The 19,118-nt window shown below is 38.3% G+C and overlaps 1 protein-coding gene across 3 annotated transcripts in view; it reads right to left on the bottom strand.

Annotated features, from left to right (window-relative positions):
• The window catches only part of Rgl1 (ral guanine nucleotide dissociation stimulator like 1), a 238,894-nt gene that overhangs the window by 132,205 nt on the left and 87,571 nt on the right, over nt 1-19,118 (bottom strand). For all 3 annotated transcript variants that reach the window (XM_040277558.2, XM_040277560.2, XM_040277559.2), the window contains exon 3: nt 14,887-15,050. In XM_040277558.2, coding sequence (XP_040133492.1) covers nt 14,887-15,018 — 132 coding nt within the window. In that variant the 5' untranslated portion in view covers nt 15,019-15,050. The remainder of the gene's footprint in view (nt 1-14,886; nt 15,051-19,118) is intronic.

The raw sequence follows: 19,118 nt of genomic DNA, 5'->3' as shown, positions 1-19,118 counted from the left end.
CCTCCTTCCAACGAACCAGTCTCTGTTGTGTTGAACTACCCTCTGTTCTCCACTCCCTCCTGTCCCTGTGCCATGGACCACTCCCCTCTGCCCTGCCCATTCTCCAGTGCAGCCCATACATCACTTACTTCTAAACATCGTTGATCACTTTTAATTTTTCCTAACCTCCCAAATTCAGGTAAAATGTGTTCCATGTGTGCTCCTTTACAACCTTATATATTCCCTTTTACTTGCTCCATTAACATGCCTGAAGCTTTTATTTTAAAAATCTTCATTTCCCACTGAAATTTAAGTTCCACAAGGGAGAGGATGTATCAGTCCAGTTCATAGAAGTTACTCAACAAATGTAACTTAATGGAATTCAAGTGAATAACCTGATTCACTATTCTTTATTTACTAAGGTAGTGATTAATTTCTTTTAGAGGTTTTCCTCTATTAACTTTCATTTTCATTTCCTCTATTAATTTTTCATTTTCACTATTCTTTATTTACTAAGGTAGTGATTAATTTCTTTTAGAGGTTTTCCTCTATTAACATTTCATTTATCACTTTTTAATGAGTTTAATTTCTAGAAGTATAAAAGACACAGAAAAGCATAAATATAATCATATTCATGTTACCACTACTTGGAATTGACAAATGATAGTTTTTCATATGACTTCCAGTCTACTAAACACAATTTTCAAAGACCCAAAACTCAAATAGTTTTGGGGTCAATCCTGAAACCAGAGTTAAAATGGGACTCAATATTATTAAGCCATTGTTATGTGTCAATCATTGTGCTGGATGGTTAATATACATCACATATTCAACTTTCTCTAAGGATATTATTATATACAATTTATAGATGTTTTTAAAAAAACTGGGACTCGAAGGATTAACTAATTAACCCCAAATTAATATAGCCAGTTAATGTCAAACCATCTTCAAACCAATTCTATTCAAGTCTGAAATACATAGTGCTTTGCTCTTTATTGTTCACATCCTCAAACTCTATTCATGTTTGGAAGGAACTTGAACTTTGTGAGCCAGAGAATGTGTTTTCACATATGTTATTCATCCATTCATTTAACAAACATCGATTAAGTATCTGCTCTGGGTTGTGTGTTGCTCTTTCTCATAAATGTGCAGAAAATTAAGTTAACCAGGACACGCATTCACAAGCACTGCGGTTCATTTAGCTGAAGAATGAGAAATTAAGGGGTGACAAAATGCCATGGAAGTTTCTCCAATGCAAAAGAAACACGACCATCAGGGCAAATTGAGAAAAGCAGCATTAAAAGGCTGACTCACCCCCACTGGTTAAGGATGACAAATGACAAGCTGCATTCAGACTAGATGGCCCCTGAAATTTTTCTCCTGGTCCTACAATGACTATGATCTTGCGATTGTGCTGTGAAAAGACTTTATACAGATACTAGACTTTAAAAGTAGGCCATCCTTTATGATGTCTACAGTGCCCCACATTTTGTTTTCACACTAAACAAAAAATAAACAGTATGGAATGTAAGGCTGAATCATTTAGCTCTTTTCTCAGTTCAAGTTCTTTCTGCTGCTCCCTGCCCAGCCTTGTGTGGCTCTGAGTCAGGCCTGGGACAATTCAGCCCCTGCACCTCCTTTCTTGTGTTGCCTGGCTTCAGAAAAAACACGACCCTGAGCTCCCTGCAAAGGTGGATAACTGTCCTTTCAGGGGTACCTGGGGTCTGGGTGACACTTCTTCCAGTAAGTCCTGAGAGTTAGGAATCACCTCTCATGACAATATCATCAGCAGCTTGAACTTCTGGTAGAAAATTAAAACTATTTCTGGACACCCTTTGGAAATCCTGGCTCTTCTTGTGTTCCCCAAACTCTATCACCCTCAATTATTCCTTTACCATAGCTCCTCCTCCCACCTTGAGGGAGCAGAACTCTTCCTTCACAATGTTTCAAGTCTTTGTGTTTGTCTTTTTAGTTTTCTTGGTCAACATTTTTACTTTGAAACAATCCACATTTGTTCTTGCACTGCATTCATCCTACTTAAGATGAATGTTTTGTGGCAACAATGAGTTAGTTTGTAAGCATGGCCCACCATAAGGGTAAACAAGAGTGGGAGGACTCCTTGGCTTACTGAGGACTCTCTTCACCAGCTATTTGCTTTTGTTGTTACTGTTTTCACTATGTACATATGTTGCTGATCTCCAAAATCTAGTAAAATTGTAATGTTTCCTATGATTGACAAGTACAAGCCACACACAGTGAAACCTGTGGTTCTGAGCCTTGGGTCTGTTCTCATATGACATCAGAGGAAGCACCCTTAATCCTCAGAAATTCTATCACTTGGAAGCTCTTCTCAGGGTAACCATGCCTGCAGAGTGGTTTACCTGGCCATTCCTTGGTGGGTTAGTTCATTTGTTCACTCATTCAACAAATATCTCAACACTGTAATGATGTAAGTTTGAGTAAAACAGACCAAGTTCTTTGTTAGGAGCTCATGGTATACTGAAAAAGAATTTAAAAAAAGCAATAAATGTACATGAAGAAAGGAGGGTGGGAAAAACAGGAAAAATGGGAGGGGGGAAGGGAGGGAGGGAAGAAATGACTAGACCCAGGAAGCAACCCGCAGAGTCTGCCAGCTCCTGATCACCACTAGGAGGTACCGAGAGGGTGGACATGGAACCCATCTGTGGAGTTTAGAGGCAGAGCCCTGGGGTGGTGACTAGGGTTAGATAAGATCATCGGGTGGAGCCCCCGACTGAAAACAGTGGCATTATAAGAAGAGAGGAGGCAGAGGACACACACGTGCCCACACTCCCCGTCTTTCACCATGTGTTGCCCTGCGCCTCCTGGGGACTCTGCCATCAAAAAGCCATCACCAGGTGCAGCCCCTCAACCCTGGATCAGAACTGTGAGCCAAAATAAATCTGTTCTCAGTCTGTCATATTTTGTTATTAGCAACAGAAAATGGACTAAGACAGTACTCTTCCCCCAGTGATTCAATAATAAAAGTCTGCGTCTATTGCTTATTATATGATGAGGCTCTGTCCTAAGAAATTTACATATTATAACTCAACTCTCATAAAACTCTATTGGCATACCCACTTCACAGATGAGGAAACTGAAGCACAGATTAATAAATTTGTTGAGATCAGAGTCCATGTTCTTTGTATACTAGACATTTTCTGTATCCAGTAGGTATTTATTAGGTACCTACTATGTGTCAGACACTGACTAATGTCTGACACATACAAGTGAACATGACAGAGGACCGGTGCTGAGAAGCACCTATTCTAGTTTGGGAAATAGCAATATATAAACATACCAGTACTGTTACATGTAATGAGTCTTCAGATAACGATACAAAGTGTCATAGGACGATGCAGGAGGGTCATTAACCTGACCAGAAGGGTCAAGTGAAGAGATGATAATCTCTTCAGAGGGATCCTGTGAAGAGATGATAATCAAGTATCTTCTCACACCAGCAATGAAACTTAGCCTTATGAAACTCAGATATTCTGAATCCCCTGTTATGGTTTGAATATGAGGTATCCCCCAAAAGCTTCTGTGTTAATGCAAAAATATTCAGAGGTAAAAATCATTGGATTATGAGAACTGTAACTTAATTAGTTCATTTTAGTGTGAATGGACTGACTAGGTGGTAAATGTAGGCAGGTGGACATGGCTGGAAGAGATGGGTCACTGGGGACATGCTCTAGAAGGGTACAGCTTCTCTGTGGCCCCTCTCTCATTATCTTTCTTTTTTAAAAATTATTTATTTTTTAGTTGTAGTTGGACACAATACCTCTATTTATTTAGTTATTTATTTATTTTTATGTGGTGCTGAGGATTGAAGCCAGGGCCCCACGTGTGCTTGGCGAATGCTCCACCGCTGAGCCACAACCCCAGCCCTCTCTCACTATCTTTCTTGCTCTCTGCTTCCTGGCCCCTCCAGGAGCTGAGCAGCTTCCCTCCACTGGGCCCTTCTGCTCCTTTATGATGTCTCACCTTGGGCCCAGAGCAATGGAGTTGTCTGTCCATGGATTGAGACCTCTGAAACCAGGAGCCCAAAATAAGATTTTCCTCCTCTAAGTTGTTCTTGTTGAGTATTTTGGTCACAGTGACACAGAAGGTGACTAAACAATCCCCCTCTAGTTTAGACTATGAAACTTACTGACATAACCCAAGTAGTTTTAACCACAGCAAAACTGGGGCAGCAAGGGCCATGAAGGGGAATAAAAGACAGAGTTGATGCTCTAGAACTAGAGGGTTTCCCTGACTCCAGGCTGTGTCTCATGTGACAGCTGTGTCTCAGGGTCACATTATAGATATTGAATTTCTCTCTCTCTCTCTCTCTCTCTCTCTCTCTCTATATATATATATATATATATATATATATATATATATAATTATGCTTCAAAATCTTTAAACAAACAACAACAGCAACAACAAAAAAAAAACTTTCTTGCTGTAGAGGACTGCACTCTCAGTGCTAACTCCTAACAATAACAAAGGGCCCAGAGATGCCCTGTACACCTCAGGAGACAATATTTCTCTGCCTGATCATCCTGGGTTAAAACTAGAGACCACCATTGTGGTCTAGCCTAGTGCCCACTGAAATCATTCAAACTAGCCAATCCTAGGTGGATTCCCCCTGCCTTGCCTCGCCAATGAGGGATGCCCTAACCCTTCTCTCACTCCTGTCCCCTGCCTCCTGACCATGGTTGTTTCTGTCCTGTGTGGCTCTGTGTGGCATGCCCTGCTACCTGTCTCTAGAAACTGTGAGGATGACAAACTCTGCTTTTTCCTCAGCCTCCTTACATCCCACCTTGTGACAGCACATGACTATCTCATTTTTTAAAAATAGCAGGGCATAGGAAAACTCTGATGTGAGCCAGCATTAATGCCCAAGGAAGCAACAGGAGTTCAGGACGACATGGGTGAAAATATCCAGGACCTAAATCAATAGCTTAGGGAATGGGGAGCGCAGTTCAGTATGCACAAGACAAAGCTACAAAGAGCTAAGCAGACTTTGGGAGAATCCATTTAGGAAGGATGGAGTTAAAGGCAGGGGTGCAGTCTCCATGGAATACTGGGATACTGACATGGACCGAGTGATTGTGTTCCCCTAAATCTGTACATTGAAATCCTGACCTCTGATGTGATGGTATTAAGAGGTGGGGCCTTTGGAAAGATATCTGGGTCACAACGGGGGAGTCCTCATGAATGGAATTACAGCTGTTATAAAAGAGGAACTCTAGCTTTTTCTGCCATGTGAGGACATACAAAGAAGACAGGTGTCTACTACCTGGAAGAGACCCTGGAACCTGACCATGCTCACACCCTGGGCTTCCAGCCTCCAGAACTGTGAGAGATGATTCACCCAGTCCATGGCACTTTGTTATTGCAGCCTAGGCTGGCTAGGAAAGATACTGGAGAGGGGAAATTAAGTGGAGGCTCGGTCACAAAAACTAAGCCACCAATGCGAGGAAGGAAAAAGGTTAGGACTCAACAGGGTGTTTGATCACACTGGACATTATAAAGCCACACTCTGCAAGCAAGACTAGGACCAAGTATTGAGCTGAGTTTATTGCCTGGGCCAAGACTAGTTAGGGCTGAGCAGGGAAACCAAATGTAGAGTCAGATTGATTTAAACAATTGTGGTGGCCTCATGAGGAAATAAAACAATAGCACTGAAGAACAACAAAGTGGAATTTAAACCTTACTCTGCAATGTACCAGTTATGTATCTTTTGCCATGCACCTTCACCTCTAATCTTCAAAATTCTTACAAGTAACTGGGCAAATGAGCTAAACAGATATTTTCCAAAAGAAACACACATGGCCAATATATAAAAGGAAAAGGCTCAAATTATTTAGCCATCAGAGAAATGAAAGTCAAAAATACAGTGAGAGTCCATGTCACCCTAGTCAGAAGAGCTATTATTTAAAAAAAAAAAAAAAATCTGGAGAGGATGTGGGAAAAAAGAACTCTTTTACCCTATTGAAATGTAAACTAACTAGTAGAGCCACTATGGAAACCAGTAGGTAAATTCTTCAAAAATCTAAAAACAGAACTATCATATAATCCAGCTAAACCAATCCTGGGTTTATACCTAGAAGAATCAAAGTCATACGATTAAGACACCTGTATGTCCATGTTTATTGTAGCACTATTCACAATAGCCAAGTTATGGAACCAGCCTAGATACCCATCAGCAAATAAATGGACAAAAATATGTGAGACACACACACACACACACACACACACACACACACACACACAGGTAGAGTATTATGAGGCCATAAAGAAGAATGAAATCACGTCATTTGCAGGAAAATGAATGAGACTGGAGGTTATCATGTTAAGTAAAATAAATAAGAATCAGAGAGACAATATCTCATATATGGAATCCAGAGGGAGGAGATATTAGGGAAGAGAAATGAGCCAGGGAGAGGAGGAAAGGGAAGGGATACAATTGGAGTATATTGAAAGCATGCGCAAAAATTTCACACAGAACCCCATTATTCTGAATAATTAATAGGCACTACTAATTATAATTTTTAAATATCTCTACAGCTCTCAAAGCAGTGATGCTAGCTGGTCCTTTGCAGCAGGGACAGCCTTTGCAGAGGGGTTAACATGCATAAAAAATAAACATAAAACATTCTTATGAGTTAAATGAAAAATATTCCCATGGCTATGACCCTTAAATGTGTTGATGAATATGAAATTGCCAAGCACAGTTATTAATCTGAAGTAGGGTACCCATAATGGTATTTTTCCTCCCTTACAGACTTCAATTGAATATTATTCAATCTATTTTATTTCTCATTATTAATGATATGTCTACTTTACTCATCTTAGAGACCCATGCTTCAAAGCATTTTTATATATTAATAACTTCCTAGGAAGTAAATTTCTATGCCTTTGCCTCATATAAAAATTTTGACAGAAAGAAAAAGGAATTAATTTAGAATCCTAAAGGAAAACCCTAGCTCTATCTTCAAAGCAGAGCCTTCAAGTTCAGCAAGAGCTGGCTCTTTAGAATTTAATACAAAGCACTCCCACTGCTTGTCCAAATTGTCATCCAGCTTTTTTTTAAGTTCTCCCTCTTCTTGTGGCTCAGATGAGTATGATTTAATCTCCAAAGCATGCTTGATGATCACATTACTATTTCCTCCTCCAAGAATGTGATATTTCAATGTGGGGCCCCCTTCCTGATCTGGAGAGAGGAAGAGGTCATCTATCCAGTCTCTGTACAGGCATCCACTGGATTAACTTCACACAGAACATCTCTGTTCCATGACCACAGAGAGCATCACTTATTTGGGTGGCATTCTTACGAATGTAAAATAATAAACACAGATAAGCCCCATGCTTAGTGGATGACCCAAAGCAAATTTAATCAGCAATACCAAAAATAAATACACAAAAATCACCATGACTTAATGCTATCCAATAGTGCATCAAATGAGTGGATCTCTTTTACACTCAGAGATCAGAGAGGATGACATTTTGGTTTATGCCATGATTTAGAGAAATAAGACATTATCATTAAATAGTGAAAATGACTCACCAATCAATCACCAAGCATTTATTTCAATCTGGATCCAATAGTGTGTCAGTGCTTTGGGATTTTAAGTGAAGCAGAATTAAGACTACTGGGTATGGTTTTAAAGACAGACAGTCTGGCTGGAGAGAAAAAAAGAACAACCCAAATAATCCCCGGGTTAGCTCTGACCAACCCAATGTGAACAAAGAGAGAGACCAGTGTGAGCCTGAGTGGCTTTGCAGCATTGTAGGGCATCCCACACAGGACTGACAGCTGCATTTTTTAAAAATAAATCCGACCTGGTCACTACCCCTTCCTAAAACTCTTCATTGACCCCCTACTCACAGGATAGTTTTCAATCTAAGTGAGAAGCAAGACTTTTCATTATTTGGTCCCTCTCGGTGTCATCTCTTATCATTACATTTAAGATAAGAGGAATGCTTAAGATACTCCAAACTCTAGGACAATCTCTCTGATACTTCCCTTAACACAGATTTCCTTCTTCAATGAATATTTTATCTGATTGCCCTTCTAAAATTCTATTTGCGGGTCTGATTCCTCCTTTTCCCTTAAGAGTGATCTCAGGTGCTAGCTTGCTGGGGAGCTCGCCTTCCCTGAACCCACAGGTACATGAGCACACTCAGACCCAGGCTGGACCATACCCGCCAGGCTCTCAAAACACCTGCAGACACATCCACCATCCATAGCACCATTTAACACGCACCACTGTGCTGTTGTTATTGAGTGATACAATTCTGATGTATCATCCATTGCCCTTTTTTAAGATCAACTTTATTGAGGTACCATTACATGTAATGAAACAGGTCGATTTTAAGTGTATATATAGCTCGATGAGTTTTGACAAATATGTGCCCCCTCATAAGCTACTAAAGTGATCAAAAGCAACATTTTCATCACCACAAAACATGTCCTATCCTCCCTCTACTCTTGCCCACTTTTAAAAATAAAAAATGCTGACATTTTATTGGGATATTTGGGTTTTGTATTTGACCCCCCCTTAACAATTCAATATTTTCTACTACATACAGGTTTTATTTATAACTTAAAATTAAATATTTATATCTAGAGAGCATATTTGGAATAGTTACAATTAATCACTACATTGAAAATGAAAATAATACTTTAACTTTCAATATACTTGATAATAACTTGTACCTACATAAAACTTTTAATTGATTAGAAGTCAGTAGTAAACAAGTACTTAACTAAATATGACCAAAAAATAATGCAAATTCAGTACTACCTAAGATGATTCTAACCCAGTGAAATAATTTTTTTAAAGATGCATGTTCTTAAAAATCTAGATTTTAAAGTTTTAGATAACTCACATTTCTAGCAGTATGGTGGACTAATTACCCTAACTGACTCTCCCACTAAAAATGCTTCATAAAATAGAACTAAAATATCTTTTACAGTACATTGGTAAGCTGGAAAGAAATTAATTCTAAAAATCAAAACCTAAAAGAAAGTAGAACCCACAAAGAAGAGCATTAGTTTCTAGACAGGGAAGGTGGCACATGCTTTAATCCCAGCTACTCCTCAGGAGGTTGGGGTAGGATGATCCCAAGTTCAAAGCCAGCCTCAGCAATTTAGCAAGAACTTAAGCAAACTAGCAGACTCCATCTCAAAATAAAAAATAAAAGGACTGGGGATGATGTGGCTCAGTAGTTCAGTGCTCCTGGGTTCAATCCCTGGGAACCACATTCACACAAACCAAAAAGATAGCTTCATTTAGAGATCACTGGCCAAACCAGGTACATTTTAGCCTTTTTTTGTTTTTTTCTTTTTTGGTAATATTTATTAACTGTACACCAAAATTCAATTTGTACTTGCCTTGCCTTTCCATGTACTGGGCCAGCACTGTAAGTACTTGCCCAACTGGGCATTACATTTCTCCAACCTCCCTCCCTCACATCTCTGTGGGGTAGTGGGACTAGATCTCAGTCACAGAGTAGGAGCTGATATAATGCATGTCACTTCTAGTCCAAGAGGGTTAAGAATTGAGTGTATCTTCTTCAACCTCTTTTTGTAAATTCGTGTATTATAATTATACATGGTCCTTGGATTCATTTTGACAGAATCATATATGCAAGGAATTTGATTTCAATCCCCATTCTCTCCCCACTTTTCTTCCCCTCCTTCCTCCCTATTCTCTCTCCTCTCTACTAAACGTCCTCTCTTCTACACATATATAAAGGTGAAATTCCTTTTGGTACCTTTATATCTGAAGTTAACATGATTTTATTTATTCATCCATTTATCTTTCCCTTTCCCTTCCTTCCTCCCTCACTCTGGTTCCCCTTCTTCTTCTCCACTGATCTTCCCTGGATTTTTAAGACATCCTATCCTCCCCAACTGCCTTCTTTCCCTTATTTTGCTCTAGTTTCCACATGTGAGAAAAAACATTCAATCCTTGATTTTCTGAGTCTGGCTTATTTCACTTTGCATAATTTTCTCCATTTCCATCCATTCACCAGAAAATGCCATTATTTCATTCTTCTTTATGACTCAGTGAAACTCCATTGTGAATATATGCCACATTTTTAATCCATTCATCTATTGACTAGCATTTGAGTTGATTCCATAGCTTGGCTAATGTGAATTCTGCTGCTATAAAATGGCTGTATCACTATAATATGCTGATTTATCTTTTGGATAAATAGCAAGAAGATAGCTGGGTCATATGGTGGAATCACTCCTAGTTTTTAAGGAATCACCACACTTTTTTACAGATTGGCTGCATTAATTGCAGTCCCACCAACAATATAAGAGTATACCTTTTCTCCCACCTCCTCACCAGCATTTATTATTATTGATGTTCTTGACAACTGCCATTCTGACTGGAGTGAGAAAAAATCTTAGTGTAACTTTGATTTGCATTTCCCTAATTACTAGAGATGGTGAACATCTTTTCATATATATCATGGCCATTTGTGTTTCTTCCTTTTGAGAAGTTCCTGTTTAGTTCCTTTGCCCCTTTATTGATTGGACTATTTCCTTTTTTGGCATTGAGGTTTTTTGAGTTCTTTATATATTCTGAATATTAATCCCCTGTCGGAGGAATAGATAGCAAAGATTTTCTCCCATTACATAGGCTCTCTCTTTACTTTCTTATCATTTCCTTTGCTCTGTAGAATCTTTTCAATTTGATGGCATCCTATTATTGATTCTTGATTTTATTTTCTGACCTTTAGATATCTTGTTGAGGAAGTTGGTACCCATTCTATATAAATGGAGTATTAACGCTGTGTTTTCTTCTAACAGTTGCAAGGTTTCTGGTCTAATTCCAAATTCTTAGATCCATTCTGATTTGACTTTTTTGCAGGGTGAAAGATAGGGACCTAAATTCATTCTTCTACATATGAATATCTAGTTTTTCCAGCATCATTTATTTTAAAAGTTGCTTTTCCTACAATGTATATTTTTTTGCAGTTTGTCAGATGCTTGTAAAAATTTGAGTTTGTTTCTATAGCTTCTGTTCTCATCCATTGGTCTTCATGACTATTATGATTGCCAATACCACATTGTTTTTATCTCTATAGCTCTGCAGTATAATTTCAGAATGGGTATTGTGTTGTGTTCTGAATCACTTTTCTTGTCAGAATTGCCTTGGCTATTCTGGGTCTCTTATTCTTCCAAATGAATTTTAGGACTGTTTTTTTTCCTAGTTCTGTGAAGAATGTCATTGGTATTTTGATGGGGATTGCATGGAATGTGTATTTTGGTAATATGACCATTTTGACAGTATTAATTCTGTGTATTCAAGAATATGGGAGTTTTTTTGATCTTCTGAGCCTCTTCAATTTCTTTCTTCAGTGTTTTAAGGTTTTCATAGCAGACATCTTTCACCTCCTTGGTTAGATTAATTCCAAAGTATTTCTGATTTTTGTTTTAGGTCAACCTTTCTAATTGCTAGCTGATATAGAAGATTACCAGGCCACAGAGTTTTAGAGATCCAAGAAGGAAGAATCTGGGTCATTGAATAACCACACAGAGAAAAGCAAGCACCCTCACTAGAAACACCTAAACTGGATTAGTATGTGGTTGAGAAATAAACTTTTATTGGGTTAAGCTACTTAAATTTTGGATAGTATTTAGTTACAGCTCTATGTTATTCTAGTTAACATAGGCTTTATTACCTAAAAACACACAAGAAATAATAATATAAAGCCTAGGACTGGTTCAATGGAAAGAATCTATAGGAAACCCCACTACATAAATCTGAGACCCCAAAATGCTATTCCCTCAGCATTGGAATGAACAGGTAATATTTCTAAATAACAATATAAGGAAAGTTGATTATCTTGAAATATTGTGCTGAGTAGGGATAGCAAGAGGGAGTTATCCACACCCCTTAGAATTCACCACTACAAGAATGTCCTTGCATAGGTTTCTACTCTGTATTCATATTGAACAGTTTTTTTAAAAAAAATCAAGCTAAGAATTTACTTTGAAGTGGTTTCCAGTTGATTCCAGAAACAAGTGCAAATTCTCCATGAAGAGAATTCTTTTTATTACAATACAAATGAACTCACAGTCAAAAATCACAAATAAACAAAAAAAATCATATAAAAGGTCCAACAAGAAAAACAGATAGTAGAGTAAGACCCATAGTTTTGGAAATCTCTAGACTCTGAATATAAAACCATTAGATTTACAATTGTTAGGAAACAATCCTCCATGGGCCTCTCTTGTTCCTGCATGTTTTCTTATATATGCCACAAATTCAAGTCCCCAACTAATTTTTACCTACATCATTTTTCAGGCTGACCATGTAACAGGCAATTTTGAGGGATGTGCTAATGTCTACCAGTAGATCAAAATGCAAGACTGCTTACTGCCTACCATAAAGATTCTCAAGCTCAGTGTTCCTCTCTGGTGCAGACATCTATCTATGTCACTCCTATACGAATCAGGACATAGAAAACCAAAACACACATGATACTCAGACTACTGCTTTTATTGTGAATACTAAAGTCTTTTGCTCTGAGCCAAGAGTCATCGTTCAGCATCCACAAAATTGTACCAAGTTAATTTGCATGTGAAATAAAACCTCAGACCCTTCACAGTTCTTGACAAACATGTCTTAGGAAATATAAATAAGAACAAAAAGCAAGCAAGAGGCTAAAAGAAAAACTTATAAGATTTAAAAGAAAATGAACTTTTAGAAGTACAAAAATAGAACTGAAATTTAAAAATTAATGGTTGAGTTAAGAAGCAGATTAGATACTGTTGAGGGGAGAATTAGTGAATTGTAAGATAAATATAAAATAAACCAGAATGCAACACAAGAGGAATAAAAACATAGTAACCCTGAAAGAGGTTAGGGACATGAACAAAGAGTGAGAAAAGCAAAAATAAAACCTTACTGGAGTTACAAAAGAATGAGGTAAATTTGAAAAGAAAATCATAAATATGTTTCCAGACTAGAAATTATTTGTAAAACCCATCATGAATTCCAAAACACTAAATTAATAGAAATCCACACCAAAAACAGAAGAATGAATTAATGTTTTGTATAATTGCAAAAATGTAAAGAAGATTTAAGTATTAAAGGGTAAAGATATTATATTCAAAAGAATCAAAATTAAACTAGCTCTTCCTCCAGAGCAATGGAAAAGCAAAGGACAGTGGAATATTTCCAATGTACTGAATGAAAATAGCCTATAACTCCATACCCATCTAAACTATATTCCTAAGAGTGCACTCAAAATAAAGACATCTTAAGATGGGGTGAAGAGGGGGTGAGTTTTATTATTGTTAGACCCTTAGACAATTACATATTAAAGGAAAAAAAGAAAAGTGCTCTCAAGTGGATATGAGATGAAAAAAAACTGACAAAGAATGAGATTTTATCTCAGACCAACTAGATAGAAAAATTAAGAAATCTGACAATTTTGAGAGTTGCCAAGAGCGTGAAACAAGGGAAAATTTTATGCACATACACTGGCACAACTTTGGAAAACTATTTGACAATAACTTGGAAAACAAAATTTTCATGTATCTAACTAAAAAAATCCACCTAATAAGTATCAATCAAGAAAAAAATTTTACATACAATCATGTGTAAGTATGTTCTTTTTTTTTTAAAGAGAGAGAGAGAGAGAGAGAATTTTTAATATTTATTTTTTAGTTCTTGGCGGACACAACATCTTTGTTGGTATGTGGTGCTGAGGATCGAACCCAGGCCGCACGCATGCCAGGCGAGCGTGCTACCGCTTGAACCACATCCCCAGCCCCATAAATATGTTCTTAACAGCATAACTTTCCAAAGTTTCCTCCTAATCTTAGGATGATGATGATGATGATATTGATGATGATGATGATGATGATGATGATAATGATTGTGTTAAAAACATTCTGCTATTAGATACATGAGAAAACAATTTTCTATGTTTGCAATATGTAGACCAGATCCTAGACAACCACCCAAGATAATGAATATCACCTAGGTCCCCTCAGAAAATAGATGTTGTTCTTTCTGGTACCATGTACTAAGAATTCTATGTTTTGCCTTTTGCATTTCTACATCACAGTCATTATTTTGAAGTTCGTTTTTGTACTTCTCTCTAAAGTGTTCTTTCCTATGTATTAAAACCAATAACTTTCATTCCAGCTTTAGTGCACATAAGACAAATCCTAAGCTCAGTGAAGTTAGAACTTTCCTATGTGTAGGTGAACATCCCCATTCTCTTTTCCAATCTTCCTTTTTCAACCCTTCATTCAAATATGTATATAGTGAAGAAGTTCTTTGATACCTAGTATTTATGATTTTACCTCAAACACCTAATAAGATGACAGTTATAATTTATAATTGCCACTGAAAGAATAAGAAGATTATCTTCACCCACCTTGAATGTGCGCTCGCTCTCTCTCTCTCTCTCTCTCTCTCTCTCTCTCTCTCTCTCTCTCTCTCACACACACACACACACACACACACACACACACACAGTATTGGATATGCCAAAATGAAACTTTGGTGTAACAGGCTCGAGAGAGGAAAAAGGGTAACAGAAGGGCAGCCTTGAGAGAAGACAGGAAGAGGGTGGCCTCCAGCTATGCCATGGTATATCTGAGGCCAAAGTGCAGACTACAAGCATATAAGACTCAGATCATTCTTTTTAAAGCCTACTTGAAGTGTCACCTCCTTTGCCTGAATCACTGTGTGTCATTAATACCCATGGGACACACCCGACTCTTGTTCTCCAGTCATGGCTGTGCCTGCAGCCCCTGAGGAGGCCCCAGCAGGCCCGTGGTGCTGGCTGTGCTAAGAATTACAATTCTGGATATGAGCAAATCCATCATCGCACCAATTGCGTCAGTTAGAGTTGGCTTACCTCCTCTGTCTTTAAAACTTCCCATATTCGAGCATGATCTTCCACCAGCCAGTGTCCTGTGCCTTCTACCTTGGTGGAAAGTTTGAGTTTAGATACCACTTGAGTAGGCTCTATCACAGGTTTCTCCTCCATCTTGAAAGAGGCAGGCAGGAGGCATTACGGATCTGTGTGGAAGAATAAAGTTAAAACCTTAAATAATGCAAACAGAGGAAGCAAATAATCATCTTGTGGATAATGAGACTACCAAAGACAGTCTTCCAATAGGTATGAATTCTTATGGACACTTCTTATATTCTAAATTTTCATCATTGGTATTTTAATACAGACTTGTAGAGGTATAGGGACACAGCTTGATGATGGGCAAATTGACACAAACTTTAAAGCAAATAAAAAGCATCTTCTGCCTATTACATCTGTTTGCCATTTTGATCTGGCCACTCACGAGGAGCCAATGGAAAAGACTGGATGGCAAGCAAGTCTAAGTGATCTTTGCACACTTCCGAAACGCCATGTGGCATGTGTGGAAGAAGTACTGGCTGTGGTGTAAGAAGTTTTGCTTTTCAAACATCTCCTTGTCTATACAAGGCTCCATGCTAGGCACACACAAATAATTCAGTATTTTGGTTCTTAAACATAAGAAGCTTAGAGCCCAGGACAGAAAAGCTGTGATCAAGAATTGACAATGTGGCATGCTAAAATACAGTATGTGAAGTGCCACAATAATCATGTTTCCAAACTGCAATGAAGGGCTGGGGACGGTTCTATGGTACAGCAATTGCCTAGCATGCACAAGGCCCTGGGTTCAACCCCGCACCAAAAACAACAATGAAAACCAACTCTGCAATGAAAGCACAGAAGAAGGTTCCTTTTGACTTTTTGACATTTATGGTCTGTGTTACTTTCTTGGTCTTATTGGAAATTACTGTAAGACAATATTTAAAAATCAATATCAATTTTACAAAGTTAACTTTTTTGACATCTTTCCATGGACCACTGGTTTGCTCAGAATCTCATTATATCTTGGCTGGCTCAGTATCACACTGTCATAAGGAGTCCTTGCCTCCATTTGAGTCTCCATGAGTTGTTTCTTCTCATGGTAATTTTTTTTAAAAAAGCAAATCTGCTAATGATGTTCTGCCCACCTAAAACTTTCTAGAGAAGAGGATCTGAAACTCAAACATATGGCATCTAAGGCCCTTCATGCCTCCCTTCTCCTACCATGTGCGTGTACTGCTGCTGCCTCAACCATTTGAAAGTATTTATGCATTCTAAATACATCTAGAACCTTCCATTTTTGTTTGTGATACATCCTCTCCAATTCCCACCCCAAAGTAATAAAGGTCTCTCTTTCTTTGTTGCTCATAGACTCTGGATGGGCTTCTATTGTGTCACCCATAACACTTGCTTATATTTATTAACTTTCAACTGCTTCTGCCTCTAAGTCTTATAAGTATCTTCAAACTAAAGATGGTGTCATATACAGAGTAAATACTAAGATATATGATGAATTGGGCTAGCAATTATAGCTCAGTGGCAGAACGCTTGTCTAGCAAGTGTGAAGCCCAGGGCTCAACTTCCAAAACCACAAATAAACAAACAAAAATGTGATGATTTTCTCAGTCATGAGAATCCAGCAAAATGAAATAACAGACCTATCATATTCAAATAACAGGTATAAAAGTCAAGTTATCACTTCCTCTTAACTTTATTGACTTAGTGGACTAAATTTTTCATAAGGAGACAAGTCTAATAACACGCATCATGTACTGCCCCCAACACACACACAAACAGCTAAATACTGCAAGATGGAATTGCTTATTAGCCAACAACAGAATGATTCTCATGAAAATGTCTTAGGGGATTGAATATATTTGCAAAAAGCAGGTCTTATGCTCCTATAACTCACTCCCTAAATAAAAATAATTGGAAAGTAAAATCAATAAGAGGGACAGGACTATAGGGCAAAGGATTTAAGACAAGAGTCTTCTGCAGAGAAGTTACTTCTGTGCCCTGGGGCCTCATGTGCTCCATCTGCAAGTCATGGAGACCAGCACATCTGGGCAGTGATGAGGAAACTGGTACCCAAAGCCATTCTGAAGTACTTAAGAGACACAGCACTTACTACACTCCCATTAGAAGTCAGGAAACAGAGTCTCCATGATTAATGAACAAAGTTCTTCCGAGTGGACACGCTAATAAATGATGCTGACACATCCGTGCAAGGAAATAAACAAAGCAGAGTCATGTAGAGGTTTCAGGCCAAAAGCAAAAGGAAATTAAAATAAACAGGCAAAAATGGAAACAGGCCAGATTAGTAGGGAAGGAAATTCCATTGTTGTTATTGGAGATAAAACTGTAAACAACAAATAATAAATCAAAACAAAGTAGGAAAACTGCATAAAATGGTTTTGACTGTATCAATCATATATCATGGAAATATAAGAGGATAAAATAGACAAATGACAAAATCTCAGAACAAACAATGGAACATCTGTAAGTACAACGCAGCCCAGTGACCCCACAGCCCTTACTCTACTGTCTGCCCACAGCTGCTCTCTCATCTCCGCAATGTGGGTGAAAGTTGGCAAATTTTCAGTGCTGGAGTCTGAACTCTTCTGTGTACTGACTTCCCACAGATTGCTCCTTGCCCTGCTTGGGAGAAGATGTAATTCCAAGTTGTAGTCCATTCCAGAGCACTCAGTAACTGAGGAGGAACAGACGCAACCAGCCCTTCAAGTACTTGGATATCCTCCACCCCTGAGACTTGGGACCTTTCTCACTCATCCCCAATATTTGTCCTCACAAAAAATGATCCATGTGCCATATATATTCAGTTTCCACTGCATACCAGTCCCTGCACTAGATTTTTTTGCATTATCTTTGATCTACCTAATAACCCTTCAAGGTAGCTATCACCATTTTACAACCATGAAAAATGAGACTCAGACAAGTTAAATAACTGTACTACACTGCTAGAAAGTGAAGTTCCCAAGTTCGTGCTCTCTCTCTTAGGTCAGTTCTGAGGGCTCCTGGCTCCATCCACCCTCCCATGCTAGGTGGGATACAACCTTCCTTTGCTGTCCTTCCCCAGACGTTAGAGATAACTCTGCTAACTGCCACAACAGTGCCCCCTTGAGAGATGATCACCTGATAAGTACGTTTGTAAGGGTGGGATACAAGGAAGGAAACATCAAGGGAAAATAGATTTTTCCTTTTTATTACCTTCTCAACTTTTGACCAGGGCAGGTTTCATGGGTATGCAACTGGTATGGTCAGACAGGGCCCTACGCTCACAAGAGCCTCATGCTTGGTTGAAAGCTCTCCCTTCCCTGCCCTGAAATTCTTCATTATTTAACAAGAGTCCCTGGGTTTTCATTTTGCACTAAGTCCCACAAATTATATAGCCAGTCCGTCTTTTCCCCTCCAAGTCTAAAGTTCCATTTCATACTTTCTTTCAACAACTCTTACATTATAGATCTCCTACTGATTCTCCTAAAAATAGCTAGAAGCCTATATAGTGAAGCTGGGTTTTGTTAGAATTAAAATAGAAGGCATATGTGAATCTTCTTCAACCTCTGACATGTTACACATCTTAAGAGTTGAACTACTGCCACCTTTTTTCCTAAAACACCTGTTCAGGGCTCACAAGCCAAACTCCATGCAAATACCACTAATATGAATACACGCATCCGTACATCAGACAAGATGAAATCACTTTAAAGTAGAAGGCAGAATCCTCCTCTAGTTAAAGAATGATTCTAAAATATCATTAGTCTTACAAGATCCTTTGAAAATCAGTTTTGAAGGATTTTCATCCAAAACACCTGATAATCAAAAAATAATTTTTTTAAAACCATTGGATGATCAAATCAGCCTCAAGTGGGAGTGGGAAGGAAGCTGAATTCATATAAACACAAATATCTGATTACAGTACCTAGAAGCAAAATTTCTCTCAAAAATTCAAAACAAAATTTCTTGAGAACTCTTTTTATATATATAAAAGTGTTGTAGTTAGGTACTACACCTGTGGCCTACACTGGTCACCCCAGCAGCTTGGAAGGCTGAGGAAGGAGCACTGCGAGTTCAAAGCCAGCCTCTGCAAGTTTAGCAAGATTTTAAGCAACTTAGTGAGACCCTGTCTCAAAATTTTTAAAATGTTAAGTTTTTTTTTAAATTAAAAAGGTCTGGGGATATGGCTCAGTGGTTAAGCGCCCCTGGTTTCAATCCCTGGT

The sequence above is a fragment of the Ictidomys tridecemlineatus genome, chromosome 10 (genome assembly GCF_052094955.1).
Source record: "Ictidomys tridecemlineatus isolate mIctTri1 chromosome 10, mIctTri1.hap1, whole genome shotgun sequence".
NCBI classification, from domain to species: Eukaryota; Metazoa; Chordata; class Mammalia; order Rodentia; family Sciuridae; genus Ictidomys; species Ictidomys tridecemlineatus.
The sequence above is the reverse complement of the archived record's forward strand: the minus strand, read 5'-3'. Positions and strand labels throughout refer to the sequence as shown.